The sequence below is a fragment of the Lampetra fluviatilis genome, chromosome 19, assembly GCF_964198595.1.
Source record: "Lampetra fluviatilis chromosome 19, kcLamFluv1.1, whole genome shotgun sequence".
Taxonomy (NCBI): Eukaryota; Metazoa; Chordata; class Hyperoartia; order Petromyzontiformes; family Petromyzontidae; genus Lampetra; species Lampetra fluviatilis.
The window spans coordinates 13,969,578-13,990,349 of NC_136293.1; the positions used below are offsets into that span (position 1 = coordinate 13,969,578).

The window sequence follows — 20,772 nt, forward strand, 5'->3', positions numbered from 1 at the left end:
TATACACTACACTATACACTAGTGCTGTACTAGTGACGAATTGGCCACGTTCTGATTACGTGACAACCCTTACTAGTTGGCTGTGTCGGGTGGTGGCGAGTTTTAACGACACATTTATATATTTACAATATCTAACCCAAAAAAAATTGTGTTATAAATAACATTTTCATCATTGTTGTACATCCTGGGACAGAAAATATTAGATAATTATTAGCTGCATAACAATTATGGGCATTAATATTTATCCGTTATTGTTTACTTGACTTATCTGCATAATTATAGTGTGGCTAACTAATGTGCGATTATGTTAATTGATATGAATTTGTTGCGATAGAAATTAGAGAAAATTGATGGGGTAATTGTTGTGCAGAGAAGCCACTGCTGTGTGAAGGTTCAGTCTACCTTGAACATTTGTTTATTCTTGCCTCGAAGGGCTCACTCGATTAAAATGGCTTAAGTAACTAAATAAAGCAATTTCACCAAGCATCACTTCCGTTAATGCCGTGAAATGTCACCTCCAGTTTCTCGTCACCGTGCGCGAAATCCATTAATAAGGTGGACAAGGTCATTTCATTTGCACACTTCCAGCCGTGAATCCGTCACACGCGCAGCAGTGGGAAGAACGATGCCATTTGAAATGTGGGCACTTCTGGAGGTCATCATTTGTGTCTCGTGATTAGACACTATCATCGCGCTGACGTGGTGTGACGGTTAGCACTCGGGACTTGCACTCCACAGGTCACCAGTTGAACTCGATCTCTCGGCACGGCAGTTGAAACAACGGTTTGTCCATCCAAGCGGCAGGTTCGTGTGTGACGCGTGGCGTTCGAGTCTATTATTGCTACATAATGGCACAGTTTGTCTATTGATACAGATGCAGTGTTCACAAGGCACACAGCACAGATGGGACCAAAATATATCTCTCTTTTATATTCTTTGGGTCTTTCAGTAAAGCCACGTAGATAGAAAAAAACATAACAACATCGCGACGTTTCGATCGCAACACAAGCAATCGTCATCAGGTGAAAAAAATGGCGGGAGAGCTGCTGATGACGATTGCTTGTTTTGCGATCGAAACGTCGTGATGTTGTTATCATTTTTATTATTCTTTCTATCTACGTGGCTTTACTGAAAGACCCAAAGAACATGAATTCCTGCAGTCACGAAAGCTTTAAGTCAATATGTCTCTTTGTTGCATATTTGTGAATAATGCGGCCTGTATTCGAAATATCACGACTGAATTAAGCATGAGTGCACATTTTTAAGATAATGCTCAATATAAATAAGTGCATAGTTCCTACTTTAGAACGTAACATTAAAATGTTCATAGACAACATTTTTTTCCGTAAAACATTTTAACAGCCTCAGTTATTGCTGATTACAGCCATCATAGCGGCCAATTTGAAATAAACGGCAGGAAGAGTGCTGTAAAGTGAGGCTCACAATAGCCAGGGCAACAACGAAAATCACGTGTGAGGAAAAGTGTTGCTGTGTGCTACAACCCACTGGTTAATTGAGTGTATTTAATACGTTCAAAGATGCAGTATCTTTCTCTAACAAGGTAGAAAATATACATGAGGTCTACCTAAACCCCTCTCACTACCCCAAATCCTATTACTACCCCAACCCCTATCACTACCCCTATCACTATCCCTACCCCAACCCCTATCACTACCCCAACCCATATCACTACCACTACCCCTATCACTACCCCAACCCCTATCACTACCGCTAACCCCTATCACTACCCCAACCCTTATCACTACCCCAATCCCTCCTTAACCACCCCCACCTGTCCCTCCTTACAGTCACCATAGCTACACCACCAGTGTTAATAACCCCACTCTTTATTGTAACCTCTATCATATAATTTGACAAATATTGTAAAGCACATTGCAATAAAGCACTATACAAATCTATATAAAATAAGATAAGATGGTGAGATGCTAAAAGCATAGACTTCTCATTACCATCATCTCTAGACAGAGCACGTGGCAACGTCGCCTCCTGCCCGCAGACTAATGGCCGCGTGCAGGCCGGCAACACGAAGTGCCGCGTGGGGGGAGCTGCACTCGGGGACCCCCTTGGCTCGGCTGCAGCAGCGGGCAGTGGGATGGTTGGGCTGAGATGAGAGATGCAAGACGCTTTGAGTTGCTGAGGAGCGTAAGCAAGCGCCCTACGAATGCAAATAATGTCCCCTTCATTGTATACCAAGTCCAACCACAGCAAGGCGACATTGTAATGAGCCAAGTCGAAGCTCTCCGAGACCGTTTGCGATGTCGTGTTTTTTTGCGCGACGAGACTGCGGCGACAAGCGTGTGGAGGAGACGCACCCAGTGGCGATAATGAACTTGTTGTACTGGGGCATCAACGCGAAGTCCGAGGCCCATTTCTGTTTGCTTCGGTTGCTCGGTTTGTGTTCCTCCTGGTTGACAAATGAGACAAGGAATGTCAACACGGCACTGCAGCCACTGGCAGGAGTTCAGGTGATAGTGGCACAAAGCCAATGCGAAGCAAGCATCGTCTACAGGGCTAATGGGAGTGGCGTTGCTTGCTGAATGCAGAGCCAGGCAAAGGGGGATGGGAAGCGGATTTTAAGGTTTGGGAAGAACACTTGCATGCGAAGTGCGTGCATGGATACACATTTTCAACAGTTGTCAAAATAAAAAGTGAACAATAGGTGACGTTTCAGGCAATGGCTCTTCTTCACAGCACACAGGCTGGAGAGGTAGAGACTCTGTGTGATTTGACGCAGTGTTATTGAGGAACGTGTTGAGTCTTTGTTGTCGCTATTTGTGCTTGCGCACCAACGCAGCAGCAGCAGCATCATTACCAACTAATGTGCCGAAGTTGACGCCGTGCATGTGACGCGTCACGATGTTGACATCCATTTCCAAGAAAAAGACCTTTGCCCTCTTGTGAATTATGTTTGTAGTTCACTTTTTTACCTCAATCAATCTTGCAACGAGTGTTCCTGCAGTCACAAAAGCTTTCAGTCGAGTATTCGTTTACCATCCTGATGCAATTTCTAAATGGTCTCTCTCTGCAGGCACGGTGACATCGTGACGCATTGTGCCACCCACACGGAAGCCGGATTGTCTCCATCACCATGACCAAAGGTGATGATGGTGGCATCACGGTGGGGAGGCACTTGATTTGGACAGATACAAAAACGTAGAACGAAAACGACGATTGTCATGCAGCATTCGTTTGCCCACCAAATTGCCATCCTTGCTCGTGGTGAGGGGCCATCCATTGAGTAGGTAGCAAACATCTGTCAAAACGTTACCCCTACCCCCTCACTGTACACACGCGGACTTCTTACACCCCCCCACCCCCGAATCCTATAGAACGGCCGATATTTAATCCACGCAGAAAAGATCAAGGATCAATAATATTAACGTGTTGAAGCAAACAGATAGTCCACCGCCGGACTATCTAACTCATTTGACGGCGAATGTAGACAAATTATTATCGAGGCTTCACCCCCCCCCCCGTTTCCTCTGCGTGCGTGCGGCGTACTCAATGGATGGCCCCTTAATGCGTCGCTGCTGGTTGCTTTAAACCTCTCCTTGGAAGTGGCAACTGCTATTTGTACTGACATGCTTTATTTTGTTTTATTTATTCATAGTGCCTTGCTTACCTTTCTCATAATTTGCACTCCTATCGGTTGTTGGTTTGTTTGTTGTTGTAACCCTCTGACCCGTGGGCCCGACTGGACATCTGTGACAAGGAGCTTCATAGCTCATCGGAATCCTCCAGTACGAAGTAAAGATTCTGATTCTGAAGCAAACGAGGCGAGTCTCTCACACGCAGCCCCCCCCCACCCCCAGGGCGCGGTCCGTGGGGCCCCGCAGCATCGGCGTGGGGCACCACCGTACCGGCGTGGGGCACCACCGTACCGGCGTGGGGCACCACCGTACCAGCGTGGGGCGGCACCGTACCAGCGTGGGGCACCACCGTACCGGCGTGGGGCGGCACCGTACCAGCGTGGGGCGGCACTGTACCAGCGTGGGGCGGCACCGTACCAGTGTGGGGCACCACCATACCAGCGTGGGGCGGCACCGTACCAGCGTGGGGCACCATCGTACCAGCGTGGGGCGGCACCGTACCAGTGTGGGGCACCACTGTACCAGCATGGGGCACCACCGTACCAGTGTGGGGCACCACCATACCAGCGTGGGGCACCACCGTACCAGCGTGGGGCACCACCGTACCAGCGTGGGGCGGCACCGTACCGGCGTGGGGCACCACCGTACCGGCGTGGGGCACCACCGTACCAGCGTGGGGCACCACCGTACCGGCGTGGGGCGGCACCGTACCAGCGTGGGGCACCACCGTACCAGCGTGGGGCACCACCGTACCAGCGTGGGGCACCACCGTACCAGCGTGGGGCGGCACCGTACCAGCGTGGGGCACCACCGTACCAGCGTGGGGCGGCAGCGCTTGAGCTGCGGGGCGCCCGCCGCGGTCGCCCAGAAGGCGACGGAGCCGGCGCCGCAGGCGGACACGAAGCCCGCGGTCCCGTCCGGAGCGCTCTCCACGCGCGCCACGGGGGCGCGGTGCGGGCTGGGCCGGCACGGCGCGGGCACGCGCAGCGAGACGCGCCGCGCGCGCTGCGCCGCCTCCTGCCGCTCGGCGCACCGCAGCTGCATGTGGGTGCAGAACGCCTCCTGGCAGGGCCGAGGTGGGAAGAGAAACTGGGAAGTGCGCAAGGGAGCACGGCGTGCACAGTGCTCGCCCATCCAAGCGCTGCCTCGTCCCCGAGATCTGATGAGGTCGGGGACATCCCACGTGCTTAGTCGTGGGCAGGCTTGAAGAGGTAAGACCACAACATTATGATCACACGACTTGTCTGTGCATAAACACACGCGTATCCCAGTAGACTAAGGTCGGGGTGGATACGTGTAAACAATCAAGTACTGTATGTGAACATGGCAATGACAATTGTGCCGTGCATCAATAAGATGCTAGACAAAAGTCAATCGCAAACTGCTTGAAGTGTGGCAACATTCTCTCCTGTACGTTAGAAGAAAGTGGAGGTCCGCCACATTAAGGACACAATGCCGAGGGTTAAAAGGCTGGATTCGTGAACGTCTGTCAAGAATGACATCCACACCTCGCACGAATACAGCCACCGACTCGGACGGTTCATTGGCCGGGGCAGATGTTGACTGTCAGATATACGACGTTGTCTTGAAGTAATACATTCAACTCACCCACTCAATGGCTCCATCAGCTGCAAAGTCAATTTTCTTGAAGAGTTCCAAAATCTGTTCCTCATTCTGATGACGGGCAAATAAACATTCATAAGTTTAGTCCGAGACAAATTACATTTCTTTTGTGGATTAATATGGGCAAGCGGGCTGGCACATACACACGTTGAACAGTTCATTCTGCACCATCATTGTGAAACCCTCGCAGTCCATTGAGCACACATCTCGTGTTACACCTCGCAACAGTTAAAATGCTCACGGTCAGATTACATCTATGAATTACGCATAATCGTGTTAAAAGTAACCCGAATATCCTTTATACATACCATGTTTAAGCACACAGTAGTGTACTTTAAATATAAATCATTTTAGTGCATTTTTAAAATTGTCATTAATAAACGATAAGACTACCACCGGCTGTGTAGACTGCAGAGGTGGGACAAAGTCATTGTTATGCAAGTCCAAGTCGAGTCGCAAGTCATCAAATTCATGACTCGAGTCTGACTCGAGTCCAAGTCACATGACTCGAGTCCACATCTCATAGGTGGGACAAAGTCATTGTTATGCAAGTCCAAGTCGAGTCGCAAGTCATCAAATTCATGACTCGAGTCTGACTCGAGTCCAAGTCACATGACTCGAGTCCACACCTCTGGTAGACTGAATACTCTTAGACGTACAAACATGCCGACATATGTTCTTGATGATTCTCTATATTTACCTCTGGTTGACAATGTTGTAACTTTAAATCCTCGCTAGACGTGTCCACAAACCCAAGTCTCCCCGCCATCTCAACGCCCGTGGCCGCGCGTCAGACGCCGAGGAGTGAGGAGCGACGTCTCCCCAAGTGAATTGCCGCAGCTAAAGAGGCGATTCCTGACGATTGCTCAAACAAAAACCCATCGGCACCTACCCACGCAGAGCCCGCCCCACGGTCATTCATTCCGACAGGCGGAGGTACAGAACCACACAATGCCTTCGCCAAGAGGGCGATTTCATTACACGATGACAACACCAACAGGCGGTCCTCAATTGCGCCTCGCGTACACGACGGGAACACGTCCATGTGGCGTGTCGAGTGGGCAGGTCCGTCTACAGGTGGCACCGCGCAGGCGACTTCTTCTCAATGTACCCTCTCATATGTAGTCGAAATTGGATGTAAGCACACCCCTTGCAACTACTAAGGGGTGTGCTTATGAACAAACTGTGCCTTCCCTCACCAGTGTGTTGCGAGCATGCGCTGTTTATCTTGAGCGGTGCTTATCTCGAGTTTCTCTACTCTCTTTCATGCCAAATGTCTAATCCAACTCGAGTATAACCGTGGAGCAGTGACGGAGAGTTTAGCACACTGCACTTTGAACCTGGTGACCTGTGCTCGATTCGCGGCCACGGTTTACATCCATGGCGAGCGACATCTGAACTCATCTTGAGCACCCCTTTCACGAGCCTGGACTAATCAGCATGCCGTGAAACCACTCATGGCAATGTGTGGGTTGGCTAGCAATGGACTTATTATTTTTACTATTTACATCTGTCCTATAATCATTGTGTTTTGAATTGCAATTGTTTACAAATGAAATGTACAATTATATGTACATGTAATAACTTGTACTTAATTTAGTCTTAGCTCACATACTTTCTATCCTTCGATATAAACCACCTAAATTATCAGTGGGTGAGAGTAAGCAGAATCTTTAAACTAAGCCACTGCCCGGAAATTTTTATTTCACTTAAAGAAAAATGCTCAAATTGTATGCATTGTTTGATGAAGTGCTGTTTAATCTACTACATATTAGGCACATTCTGAGTAAAACAACGTTGCTTTTCATCATCTTTTTTTTCACATTTTACAGGACCGACAACGTGCCTTCAAAACCATTTACGGCAGCTCTCTGAAGTGCAATTGTCGCTCATTGATGTTCAAAGTGTGCACTTGCGGTAAAATGCTTGAGAGAGATTTCTCGAAATAAAAAGTTGGAAAATTTTTAAATTGCGTAATAGTATTCCAAGAAAGAAATGGCCTTTCAGCATCATATTTCCCACATGCATCCTGGAGAATGATTCTGGGTAAGAGCCGATAAACACAGTCACCTAACCCCGCAGGGGAGTGGGGGGGGGTTGCAGAAATCATTCAATTGTGGATGGGTGTGCATCAATGTTGCAGTCCTGAGCCATCCGTGGAAATTCCACATCCCTATGAGCAGGGGCTAGTCCCACGGGGATAGCGGACATGTGATACATGCGGAGTGATGCAGCGGCAACCACACAGCGCTCGCTCTATCTTACCTGAGAAGATTATGGGCCAAATCAACCCCGGCAAAGATTTAAACTCAAGATCTCATGTGTGTATGTTGTATGCATGTTGAACTTTTTTTCGCACCGTACGTATCCAACCGTACTCATCGGAGGTGCGGAGGAAGGACAACAAACCAAACACAAAAAGCAGTTAAACAAATTCGTTTTCAATTTAGATATAAAAAACCTGCTACACTCTCAACTCGATGATGCACTAATCTAATACGTACACGTCCACAGCCCTTTACCAATCCACTCGAAGATGAGGGGTATTTGACCATACTTCACCATGCAGATTGGTGAAGGCGGGCAGTGTAGCAGACAGTACAGAACTCGATTTTGCCACACTGCTCTCTGCTGTGCTCTACATAGCCCAGGAGCCTATAACACCTGGCAAGTGCGGTGGTGGCCCATCATCGCACTATCCCGGATCAATCCTGCTAAGCGTCTGATGAGCTCAGGTGCATTCTCGATGTGTTTTGTCATGGGTAACTTTACACCATGGCATAACATAGAAACAGATCTCTATTTCACGTCTCTACATACAAAGACAATATGTTTTAGTCATCAGTCTATCGGCTAAAATACATACACACGTGCGGCAAATTAACCCTGGTGATTGGAGGCTTCTCCCACTGCTGTGGGTCATCTCACCGTACTCCCCCTTACCCCGTCCCACCAGGTTAAGAATGTCAAGAGCTTTGAGCTCATTGTAAAGAACAGGCTGTTGCCTCACACGTACAAACAATGCCATCCGCCCACTCCGTTGGCCAACACGCTACGCTCGTTGCACGAGTCTCCCCGGCATAAAGGCTGCATGTTTGTACATGCCCCGAGTTTGAGATTCAACGCAACCTCAAAGAAGATGCTGACCTCCCCACAATCTGTTCTGTACAGGGAGCAACTGGTGCATTGTGCGGGGGAAGAATACAACCCGAAGCAGGTCCTCCTTGCTCGGCTCTTCCTGTAAACACTGCTGTTGGTGGACGAGTCGGAAAATAAGCAACGGAACGAGCGCTGCGCATCATTGTGTAACGGGGTGGAAGCGGATGTCGAGATGAAAGATGTATTTTGCAATACCGCATGCCCCTGTGTGTGCATATATAAACATGGCTACACGTCATGCAATAGGATCGGCACGCTCTGCTACGGGGTTCGATCCTTGGTCATGCACACTACCGGCGACCGGTAATTGAAACTGGTCTGGGCCTCTCCTGGGTTGACTTGGCCTAAAGTTGGTTTGTTGTCCAGTTTATTAGCATCACCACTGGGGAGATGAAGGCGGTCTGGCATGATGTTGGCCCCAGCACCGGCATCATGCACCGTGCAATCTAAAATAAGCATATCTCCTTGCCACAACAGCCAATGCAGCGTAACAGGGGAAGATATGTTCATGTTTACTGTGTCCATTAATAAACATGGATGATATATGTACTCTGAACATAATGTAATGGATATAATAATCATGATAATTCAGACCCCTTTGTTAGTGCTCAAGGCCTCCTCCCCACGCTGTGTCGGTGTGGGTTGTCGAAGCGGCAGACACTGAGGTCCCATGCCCCGCGGGTTTCGGTGCCGCGAGCGACGCGGCTCTCACCGCGAGCGACGCGGCTCTCACCGCGAGCGACGCGGCTCTCACCGCGAGCGACGCGGCTCTCACCGCGAGCGACGCGGCTCTCACCGCGAGCGACGCGGCTCTCACCGCGAGCGACGCGGCTCTCACCGTGCCTCTCACCGTGAGCGACGCGGCTCTCACCGTGAGCTACGCGGCTCTCACCGTGCCTCTCACCGTGAGCGACGCGGCTCTCACTGTGAGCGACGCGGCTCTCACCGCGAGCGACGCGGCTCTCACCGCGAGCGACGCGGCTCTCACCGTGAGCGACGCGGCTCTCACCGTGAGCGACGCGGCTCTCACCGCGAGCGACGCGGCTCTCACCGCGAGCGACGCGGCTCTCACCGCGAGCGACGCGGCTCTCACCGCGAGCGACGCGGCTCTCACCGTGCCTCTCACCGTGAGCGACGCGGCTCTCACCGTGAGCTACGCGGCTCTCACCGCGAGCGACGCGGCTCTCACCGTGCCTCTCACCGTGAGCGACGCGGCTCTCACCGCGAGCGACGCGGCTCTCACCGTGAGCGACGCGGCTCTCACCGCGAGCGACGCGGCTCTCACCGCGAGCGACGCGGCTCTCACCGCGAGCGACGCGGCTCTCACCGTGCCTCTCACCGTGAGCGACGCGGCTCTCACCGTGAGCTACGCGGCTCTCACCGCGAGCGACGCGGCTCTCACCGTGCCTCTCACCGTGAGCGACGCGGCTCTCACCGCGAGCGACGCGGCTCTCACCGCGAGCGACGCGGCTCTCACCGTGCCTCTCACCGTGAGCGACGCGGCTCTCACCGCGAGCGACGCGGCTCTCACCGCGAGCGACGCGGCTCTCACCGTGAGCGACGCGGCTCTCACCGCGAGCGACGCGGCTCTCACCGCGAGCGACGCGGCTCTCACCGTGAGCGACGCGGCTCTCACCGTGAGCGACGCGGCTCTCACCGCGAGCGACGCGGCTCTCACCGCGAGCGACGCGCCTCTCACTGTGAGCGACGCGGCTCTCACCGTGAGCGACGCGGCTCTCACCGCGAGCGACGCGGCTCTCACCGCGAGCGACGCGGCTCTCACCGCGAGCGACGCGGCTCTCACCGTGCCTCGGGGCCCCAGGGCGCCCTTGAGGGCCGCCGTGAAGCCCTCCAAACCGAGAGCCCCTCCTGCTGCTGCTGCTGCGCCCGCGTGGGTTTCCTCCTGCCACACGTGGCACACGGCACGGCTTAGTTTGTTGTCCTCTGATTAGCACGGTTGGCAATGTACGGTGCGAAAGAAGTTCAATAAACGTATATGTAAATACAGTCGAAAATCAAGGTGAATTCCTGCTGCTCATATAAACATTGAGGTGGTACCCATGTCCCGTTTACAGTCCTGAGCCAATGGTGTAAATGTTACATTGCTTTCCTTTGGCGGGGGCGAATTTATATCCAGCACCGCTCTAGACGTCATCACAAAGTGGTACTCATTTTATCGACCCTGGAAAATACGATGGACGGAGTCAACCCTGAACTGGGATTTGAACTCGCGACCTAACGACTGAGCCACACGGCTCTATCGCTGAGCCACCTGGCCGTTCATGGAAAATGTTTATGGCTAAAGTGGCAGCGTTCAACTGCTTGGGGATCCCCATCCACCAGATGAAGTCAGCTCCGTAGCATCGGAGATGGGGGCTGTAGGGTACTGACCCCGCTTGCTGAAGAGCAGAAGTCACGTATCGCCAAACGGATGAATCGCTGCTTATTCCATTTAGCGTTTGTTTAAAGCTTATTTAACATTGTTGATTGACGTATGTATGTATTATGTATGTTGCACCGTACTTAGCCAACCGTGCTAATCAGAGGTGCGGGGGAAGGACAACATCCTAAACACAAAATGCAGTTCAAAATAAATTAGTTTTAAATCTAGATTTAAGAGTCTCAACGTATAAAATATTTTTTTTTATAAATATTAACAAGTCCGGAAACCGTAATAAACTGTTCAAAGATGAATTCATCCGTTGCATTCAATAGCTCTGAATGTAAATTTACCTCAAAGGCAGTCTTCAGCTTTTCCAAATGCTCTAACGTCACACTCTCTTCAATCTGACGAAACAATTTCACGCAATGAGCAAAACAAAATTCCTTCTCACGCTTTGAAGCTCGGGTTGTCAGTGTTCATGCGTAAACTCCATGCAGCCGCACCGTAACTCTCGTGAGGCTGATCAGAGTGAATCAAAGCTCGCGCCTGAAGGTTGTGTTGCTAGTAGGGACTAACCCAGGGGTCGTCAACCGAAATAACAATTTAAAAAATCGAATACGGTAAAAGAAACTCAGTATTTCAAGAGCGGCAATGCACGTGGTGAATACGAGACCGTGGTGGTCCTTCATGGGCAACGTCACGGAGCAGTCCTTGAAGAGCCGCATGAGGCTCCGGAGCAGCAGGTTGCAAACCCTCTGGACTCACCCAACAGCGACTCCGTTCACCATAGGGTCTTGCCCAAAACGTGGGCACGTGAAAGCAAAAAGGAGCATTTGCAAATATTCTTAGGTTTTTTCGGTAAAGTCACGTAGGTAAAACATTAAAATTAATAAAAGTAAAATAAAATAAAAAGCTCTTGTAATCTCTCATTTACTTGATACAGCTGTCGTGGCTGTGACGGTTCCACCTGAAGACGGAAGCTTGTGTTGCCTCCGAAACGTTGTGATTTTTATTTTATTTTACTTTTATTAATTTTAATGTTTTACCTACGTGACTTTACCGAAAAAACCTAAGAATATGAATCCTTGCAGTCACGAAAGCTTCAAATCTAGAATCATTTGCAAATACTCTGTATGCAAATGAATATTGCCCACACAACTACCCCTCAGTTGATAAATTAACTGTCCACAGACGAACATGTTGGAAAAACATTACATAATGCACGCATGATTTTTTCCTAAATTGTATTCATAATGACAAAGATAACACGGTCCTCATTAATCCAGGAAAGTCTCGCTTAGAATTAAGATTGGTTTTGGTTTATTAAAGGCCTGCACTGAAATATTTTCCCAATTCATTATTAATGGCTTCTTCGCAAACAAAAAAACATTTTATCAAGTTTTTTTACTTCCACAATTTCCATTACGACTGTAATTGAAAGTAGCAATGTACAAAACATTTTCAAACCACCGTATTCAAATGGAAATAAGCGCACAAGTTGCTTCTCATAAATCTCCCCTGGAGCTTAACGGTAACAACGTAACGAGGGTCGTTGCTTTCATCGCAGGCAACTCGGTGTGGCCACCGAGAGGCACTGTTGTGTTGGCAAGCGTTGCGTCAGTACCTCCAACAACCATTCACGTGGCTCTCCTACACGCTTTCGGGTTGTTACCAAGTGTTTTTGTTCGGCACGATGTCCGACGTTTTACTCCACGTGCTGGGAGCTTCTTCAGGCGCACGCGGTGCGACACAAAAACACAACCGCGAAAACCTACGTGGTAGAATGATATGCATTCCTGACACGGTAACCCTATTACTACTATTGCTTATGTTGAGTGTTAAAAACATGTTCTAAATAGTAAGGTGATAGCAAGGGTGAAGCACTAACCGCACAGAGGAGCAGACTCCTAGCAAAGAACCATGTTTTAGAAACAATTTTTTTTAGTTACAACGATAACAATAAATAACGTACCTCCTCTTGGCAAATCGTTTCAGTCTTCCATGGGCCATTTCCTTGCTCAGCAATGGCAGTAGCATTTTCCATGTTATAATCTCATCATAGGGTGTTTGACCATCTATTAAAGCCCCGTAATAATATAAAATCTGAATCTATTATAATACTGTGATTTTAAAAAAGAAAAGTATAATCACATGACAAATTACAGAACACACTTTATTAAAATGTCCTTCCAGTTCGTTGTTTAGACGTGATGGCTCTACGTTCGAGCGTCCAATTTAAATGTTATCAGTAAAATGGTGTCCAGAAGCACACCAAAAAATATCACTTTAATCTGGTAGCATATCTACTGGCTGCTTGGAGTAAGTGCCCTCTCTTCTTCCCCACAAGCCGTGGCTGATAGCTGCCAATTCCTGTTTGCCATGACAATAAAGCTTTTATGACTTGAGCACGGGCCAGCCAATTAGGCACTGTGGTCGGACGGGATCTCCTAATTGGGAGGGCAAGCACAGGCATGCAGATGAGTGCTTTGTGAAACAGAACTCTGCCGTGCGCAACACGGAAACCAAATTTCAGAGGGTGCCCCGCAAAGGAACACGCAACCACATTTGCATGCAGACTGTGCGCTCATGAATCTCTATTCTGACCACCCTTGTGCATACCACTGCGTCGGCTTGCGCGGCTGTGCTGTGTAAGCTCTCCTGCCTGTTGTTTTGAATGATGTCCGACGTTCGGCTCCACAAGTTAAATTCAGGAACTTAATTTTTAGTTTCGCTCCATTGAATTCACTTCCTGAAGAAGCTCCTGGATGCGAATCGAAACATCGGACACCGTGCCAAACAACACGTGGGACAACCTGAAAACGCCATTGTCCACCTTCATGCTGTCCCCAGCCTGGGCTGCCCCACTCACACGCCCTTGACATTTATGTCAATTGTAAAATGGTGCAACACGCATTACCATCCTGTCAAACAATGCTTGGTTAACATCTTGCTTTGTACTTCGTCTTTTAACGTAAAGATAATTTATGATTTCATGAATTCTCCAAAACAACTATATTCTGTTTTGATGCCATTGCTGTTTGGGTTCCAAGTCAGACCACGGAAAAGGCTTCCTCAACAAACTGAACCCACTCCATGAATAATTTTTCAAAAGCACGCAGTCCCGTTCAGTCTGAAAATTGCACACATTACTCTACTTTAATTTTCAATTAGTTGGTGCATAAATAATAATCCTCTGAAAATTAATAGTGCCCTTCACTTACCCAGGAAAGCCTCACTGAGTTGGTTTGATCAAATCCATTATTGATCATTCGGCATGTGAGAGGGAACGAACTGGAGTACTGGAGAACCCCCATGCACTCGAGGGGGTAACAAACAAAGTTCTGCTTAGTTCAATAATTCACAGTTGTACTGCCATCTGTTTGTAGGCCATATGTAATAATAACTGCATACATTTCAAAAGCTAACCTTCAAACAATATCACAATCGTTGTAGCAGGAAGCCACAGAAAAATGTCTTGAGCAGACATGCATGTTAACGTATGAAGGCAAGGTTTGTTCATGACAGTGCAGTCGCGTGCCGTGGCTGTCGAGTGTGCAGGTGGTGCAGCGGTTCCAAGGCCGACTGCCTGGTGGGGCCTCGGCACTCAACTACGAAGATGGGTGGGGGTGGAGGGAAATTGTATGGGAGGCCCCATTTCACCGCTGATGCAGTCCTTTAAGTTTCATGACGGTGCTGTCTTGTGGGAGAAACAAAAGCAGACGAAGTCACAACATTAAGCCGTAATGGCGAGTTAGCCCGTGATGAACGAAGCCCGTGAACAAAATCACTCAACCGACGTTGAAAACCATCAGACGAACAATTGGAGCGTCTCACCAGCTGCTTGTGTCTCGGATGTAAATCGATGCTGGTGCAAGGAAACTGAAGCTGGACAGTGAAGGCCACCGAATTTTCCAAGTGTATAGTTACTGCCCTGGGGATGTGATCGCGCGGCCTCGCCGACTGCCAACGCGTGGAGCGGCAAAGTGCGCCTGGTAATTTATTAACGGCCTGCTGAGAGCGTGGACGCAACTCGGCAGCGGGGATGATGTGGCGTCTCGTAGGGAACATGCGGTTCAAATCGAGCGAAGGGTCGGTGCTTTATACAATAACTTACACAATCACTTTAGACAATGACTTGCACTACTACTGTAGGCTGTGCTGTGGAGTTATTTAATGTGCTGGGAGCTTCTTCAGGAATTAATTATTTAGTTCCTGAAGAAGCTTGCAGCACGTGGAGTGAAACGTCGGACGTTATACAGAAAAGAGCATGTAGAATCTGAAAAAAACATAGGAGAGCTAATTATTGGAACTATATTACAGCTCAGATGCTCCTGCAACAATTATTACAAGAGCATCATTATTATCAACCATCATTTGTGCCGTATTTACCATCAGATAAAAAATAACCTCAGCTGTACATTTAAGAGAACATTTCATTTAGGACATTATATAAAAGTGTTTTTGCAAGCTTAGAGGAGACAATGTGTAGAGGTTGGTTGTTAAATATTAATCAATTAACAAAAGGAGAGACGATATCGTCATCCTCTCAGCCGACAAGGGCAATGCCACAGTCATCATCGACAACACCACATACAATAACACAATTCAGGACCTACTTAATGATGGTAGCTATACCAAAATTAAAAGAGATCCCACCAACCGCCTCGTTACGAAAAACCAACAATATCATCAACGATTCGACATCTTTAATTGAACCAACCGAGCGGTTTTCCTTAAAACCCTCTGCTGCTAGACCACCAAGATTGTATGGATTACCAAAAACCCATAAAGAAGCTACACCCCTTCGTCCTATCGTCTCCACCATTGACTCACCCACCTACAAACTGGCCCGATTTCTGTCTGAGACCTTACAACCATTCACTGGTAAGACCACCTCAGCTGTACTTAACTCAGCTCACTTGGTATCGTTAATTAAGGACATCTCACTATCTCCAGGTGATTTGCTCGTTAGTTTCGATGTAGTTTCTTTGTTTACCAAAGTTCCTGTGCCTGACACCATTGCAATCATTGAAGATTTGGTCCAACAAGGACTAAATGCTGATGTACCGGCCCTGGTGAGACACTGCCTCACCAACACTTACTTCACCTGGAATGGAACATTCTACAAACAAGATGAAGGCACCCCAATGGGTTCCTCCCTTATCTCTACTTGTAGCCAATGTTTTCATGGAAAAATTCGAGACAGATGCCATCCAGGCATCCACTCTATGTCTGTCCTTGTGGAAGAGGTACGTAGATGAGAAGTTCGTTATCTGGCCACATGGCCTACCAGCTCTGAACCAATTCCTCAACCACATCATAGAGCTCGATGTATATCCGACCATCATTGCTTAGCCAGTGAACTGGAACACGTACACCAAGCTCGCAAGATGAATGGATATTCAGACTACACAATCCGTAAAGCACCCCTACCGTTGGGAAAGAACCATCTGAGGACCCAATCAAAACCATCACATTGCCATACATAGCAGGGGTCATCAAATAGATTTCCAAAATCATGAGCAAACACAACACCCATGTTCGATTTAACACAGTACATAAAATTTGTGATCTGATCCCATCTGTGAAGGATGTGATCCCTAACATGCAATACCCCGGCGTCTACAAACTAAGCTGTGTCTGCGGCAGTAGTTACATTGGGGAAACTAAGCGACATGTCTCGGACCGTGCTCGTGAACATAAGGTAGATCTGAAACACGGTAGGACCAATACCTCAGCCATAGCTGATCATTGTTTTAATGCGGTAAGCTCACACGAAATTGATTTCTCCAAGACGAAGGTACTTTGCAAACCCACTAGCTATCAACAAAGATTAATTCATGAAGCCATCCATATTTATAGACACAGACACAATTTCAACCGAGAAGATGGGTAAAAACTGAGAAATCATTGGAAGGACGTTATTAACCAGTTTAAGTCATAACTGGCTGTGATGTTTCCACCCTGCCACCTTCCGATGTTAGTTGTTATTTTCGGCTCTGATTTTACATTAACAGGTTAAATTTCTCACACCAACACAGCCACTTCGCGCGCCGACGCTGCAGTGGCTCTGCAATCTTACATTAACATGCTAATCTCTCACATTAACATAGCCACCTATGTGCCGTCTTGGACGTCGCCCGCGGATCTTACATTGACATGCTAATCTCTCACATTAACATCACTAGCGCCGCCCACTTTGTGTATGACCCTTGGGTTACGCCCATTCTAAACCTTTAAACAGTCTGCCTCAGCAGCTTTACTCTTTTCTCCTCCTGATGACGATCGCTTGTGTTGTGATCGAAACGTCGTAGTTTTTGTTATTTTCTTTGAACCTATCTACGTGACTTTACCGAAAGACCCAAAGAATATGAATTCCTGCAGTCACGAAAGATTTAAGTCAAGATTGAAATATAAATTTCACGAATATTGGTGCTTGTTTGTAAAATTCTAAATGTATCCTGGTGGATTAAAAAGTGAACGTGCAAACACGGATTTGTGCATCTTAAAAGCAAATTACTGCTGGTAATTCCATAGAATCGACCCACACCTCTGATTAGCATGGTTGGCTATGTACGGTGCGAAAGAAGTTAAACATACATACATATGACCCAATTACCTATCGGTGTGGATTTCCACAGAGACTATTGGAAATTTGAAAGTGCCATAAAAAGATGAGTTGACAGCTACATTGCAACTTGCTGACCTGCCCACTGGACATCTGGGAAAATGAGCTTCATAGCTCATCAGTCCTCCAGTCTAAATAAAGATTCTGATTCGTATATGTAGCCGACATATATAATGGCACGTACAATGATTAATGAATGCTACATTTTCTAGAAGAGAGTTCACAGTTTCACGAGATGAGTGAAGGCGCTGATGGTACTCTCCAACACACCGGTTAGTGCTGTACCAGTGACGAATTGGCACGTTCTGTTTACGTGACAACCTTTACTAGTTGGCTGTGTCGGGTGGTGGCGGGTTTTAACGACACATTTATATTTTAACGCGATCTAACCCAAAAAAACTATATTATGTATGATATTGTTTGCGAAAGCCTTCTACGACGTGTTAAACTTATGTACTTTTAACTTATGTTGCACCGCAAGTAGCCAGCTTTACTAATCGGAGGTGTGGGAGATCTTTACAAACATTGCAGGAAACTGCCACATTTAGACAAGCCCCTCCCCCCTCAACTCTAGGATCGCCTTCCTGACTCCACCCACACCCCCCACCCTGCACCCGTCCTCCTTGGCTCCTCCCCCCTCCTCTTACCCTATATAATAATTGTCCCATCACAAATAACTCACTACAGTTATTTTGCTGTGCCTTTTTACACCTGATAAAGAAAGCTTGTGTTGCCTCCGAAACGTCGTTATTTATTATTTTATTTATATTATTATTTCTAATAATTTATTTGTTTTATTTTTCTTATTTATTTATTTTCCCCAACGTGACTTTACCGAAAAAACCGAAGAGCAGGAAACTGTCACTTTAGCAATGTCAGATGTGTTTCAGAGCTTGCATTAAACATCTGCTGTATAAGTTCCTGAGAGTAAATTAAACAAGCGTCTTTGAGATGTGGGGTATGACTTGGTCATCTTGTGTAGGTGCAAGAGGCTTTTGGACCAAACCTCCTCTCGGAGTCTGCCAGCAACATTCTGTGAGCACAGCCCAGGGTTGGGAAGCTTCCTCAAAGTGTGCCGATCAGCTGACACAGCCAGGAAGTCCATTCGTTTGCTTACCACCTTAGTCACGTCAGTCCGTGAACAGCCTTGCAGAGCGGCAAATGCAAAGATACAGAGAGACTATGAATCAGCGGAATACGGTTGGCATAACTGGTGAGTTGTGTAGTCATGGCAACGTACATTGGGTAATTAATAGTCATGTGCTCCAAATGTCCCCACGTTATATTTTTCCCGCCGGGTTGTCGTGAGTAATGTTAAAATTTGTAAAATGGGTCATGACACTGGGCCCATTCTCCAAAAAATATATTTACAGGTTATTTTATAGCGATGCATCAATTAATTGATTGATTGATTTAAATGTATCCTTGTGCTCACAAGATGTGTTTTGAAATCTGATTAAGAATCGTTTTTCCCCGGATTCAGGTGCATTCTAAGTGATGAGGTGCATGAACACCCTGCAGATCACGATCACAAAAAATATTGTTTGACTTGAGTCATAACCAAAGATTGTAAAAACGCATTAAATGGTGGAGGGTATGAATGATTGTGTGCCTTATTTTTACAAATGATGGCAAAGCGTTTTCACTTAGGTTGAAAAATACATCCAACAATAATGCAAAATTCCAAACGGTTTACTGCACTCTGCAAATCTCATTGTGGCTTTATCGCAAGGCTGTCCTTTAGTTTAAAAGCCGTATAGTTTTTACGACTGTGTTCATGTGTGAAAGTGACAGTGCCTCAATGAAATGCAGTGGCACAGTGTTAAAGGGGCCACGGACGAATGACTGAACGGTACCGCCGACCAGTGCCGCCCCTTGCTTGACCCAGACGCCTGCAGCCGGTGAGAAAAGAAGCCAAGGATTTTTTTCACGCCTCGTCAAATACGGGGCGGTGATAGATTGCGCTGGGACAGAGGCAACTCTCCACTTAACTACTCATTTGTTCACGGTCTTGTTCGGTTCAGACATGCTCTGTGTTTCGTTAGCGAGCATTGATCTCGGGCTTTTGTCTTCTTTGCCGGGTGCAGCTCCACTTGTGCCCAACAAACGTACGCAACTGCAACATGCATGTATGAAAGTCTTTCCTGGATTCGTTTTTTTACAATTATGTAATCTGCACCGAATACATGGCAAGAAGCATAAACCATCACGCAAACTCCGGTCATCCTCGTAGTGGCTTTTGGCTAAACTTCGAATAAAGACGGTCACCGCATCACGCGCTTTAAGGTACGCTTCCGCGGCCGTCTGGAACGCTCTTCTGATATTAGGAAGCCACTGGAGCTATGCACTCTCAAATCTAGATTGTAAACTCCTTTTTGTGTTTAGTTTGTTGTTCTCCCCCGCACCTCCGATTAACACGGTTGGCTACGTACAGTGCGTCAAAATTTCAACACACGTACAACATACATATGTCTGGCTCCACTAAACATCTTACCCATGCCCTTCTGTCGGACATCTGTCAAGCTCAACACACCCCCACCCTCCCGTCAAGGTGGTCTGGAAACACAGAGCTTCCTCTTCCCGAGCACCATTTGATTTGAACCGGTCAGATCCCAATGTGGAACTGATCGAAACTGCTCATGTATTCATACTCTTTGGTTCTTTCGATGAAGTAAATTAGGTATAGAATTAAATAAATCACGACGTTTCGGGCGCAACACAAACGTCCATCATCAGGTTGGAAAGCATGATCTGCTGCTGAGGCAGACTGTTTAAAACAGTCTGTTTAAACCCTAACCCTAACAGTCTGTTTAAAGCAGTCTGCCTCAGCAGCAGACCACGCTTTCCCACCTGATGATGGACGCTTGTGTTGCGCCCGAAACGTCGTGATTTATTTTATTTTATACCTACGTGACTTTACCGAAAGAACCAAAGAGTTTCGATTCCTGCAGTCACGAAAACTTCAAATCAAGATTGCTCATGTATTGACGGAGCTGTCAAAATCAAGTTATTACATTTTTTCAAGTGTGTACATTGTGCTCCAAATGTTCCTTCCGTGTACTTAATTTTACAGGAATTTAACAACTCATAACATTTCATACCATATTGAAGTTGGTACTTTCACAGTTCAGTTCTGCTATTATATCTCAACTATTGAGTTATTGCTTTACTTATCTTTACGTTGCCTTATATTTTACTTTGGTATGCATTTGGCACAGTGGTTCGCAACACTGCACTCTGAACACGGAGACCCAAGTTCAATTCCAGGCCATGGCTCACACATCAGTGGTAGTGATATTTGAATTGGGCTGTGGTAGGTGAAGCAAGCCTGACTCTGCTGCTAGACACTGAATGTCAACGCCGGTTTA

At 47.4% G+C, this 20,772-nt stretch overlaps 1 protein-coding gene across 1 annotated transcript in view; it reads right to left on the minus strand.

Moving 5' to 3' along the window:
- Positions 1–20,772, minus strand: part of LOC144937517 (cilia- and flagella-associated protein 337-like) — a 48,394-nt gene that overhangs the window by 22,892 nt on the left and 4,730 nt on the right. Inside the window, exons 3-7 of the mRNA XM_078864761.1 lie at positions 11,127–11,180; positions 10,198–10,296; positions 5,220–5,285; positions 4,428–4,673; positions 2,334–2,425 (exon numbers count right to left, since the gene is read on the minus strand). Coding sequence (XP_078720887.1) covers positions 2,334–2,425; positions 4,428–4,673; positions 5,220–5,285; positions 10,198–10,296; positions 11,127–11,180 — 557 coding nt within the window. The remainder of the gene's footprint in view (positions 1–2,333; positions 2,426–4,427; positions 4,674–5,219; positions 5,286–10,197; positions 10,297–11,126; positions 11,181–20,772) is intronic.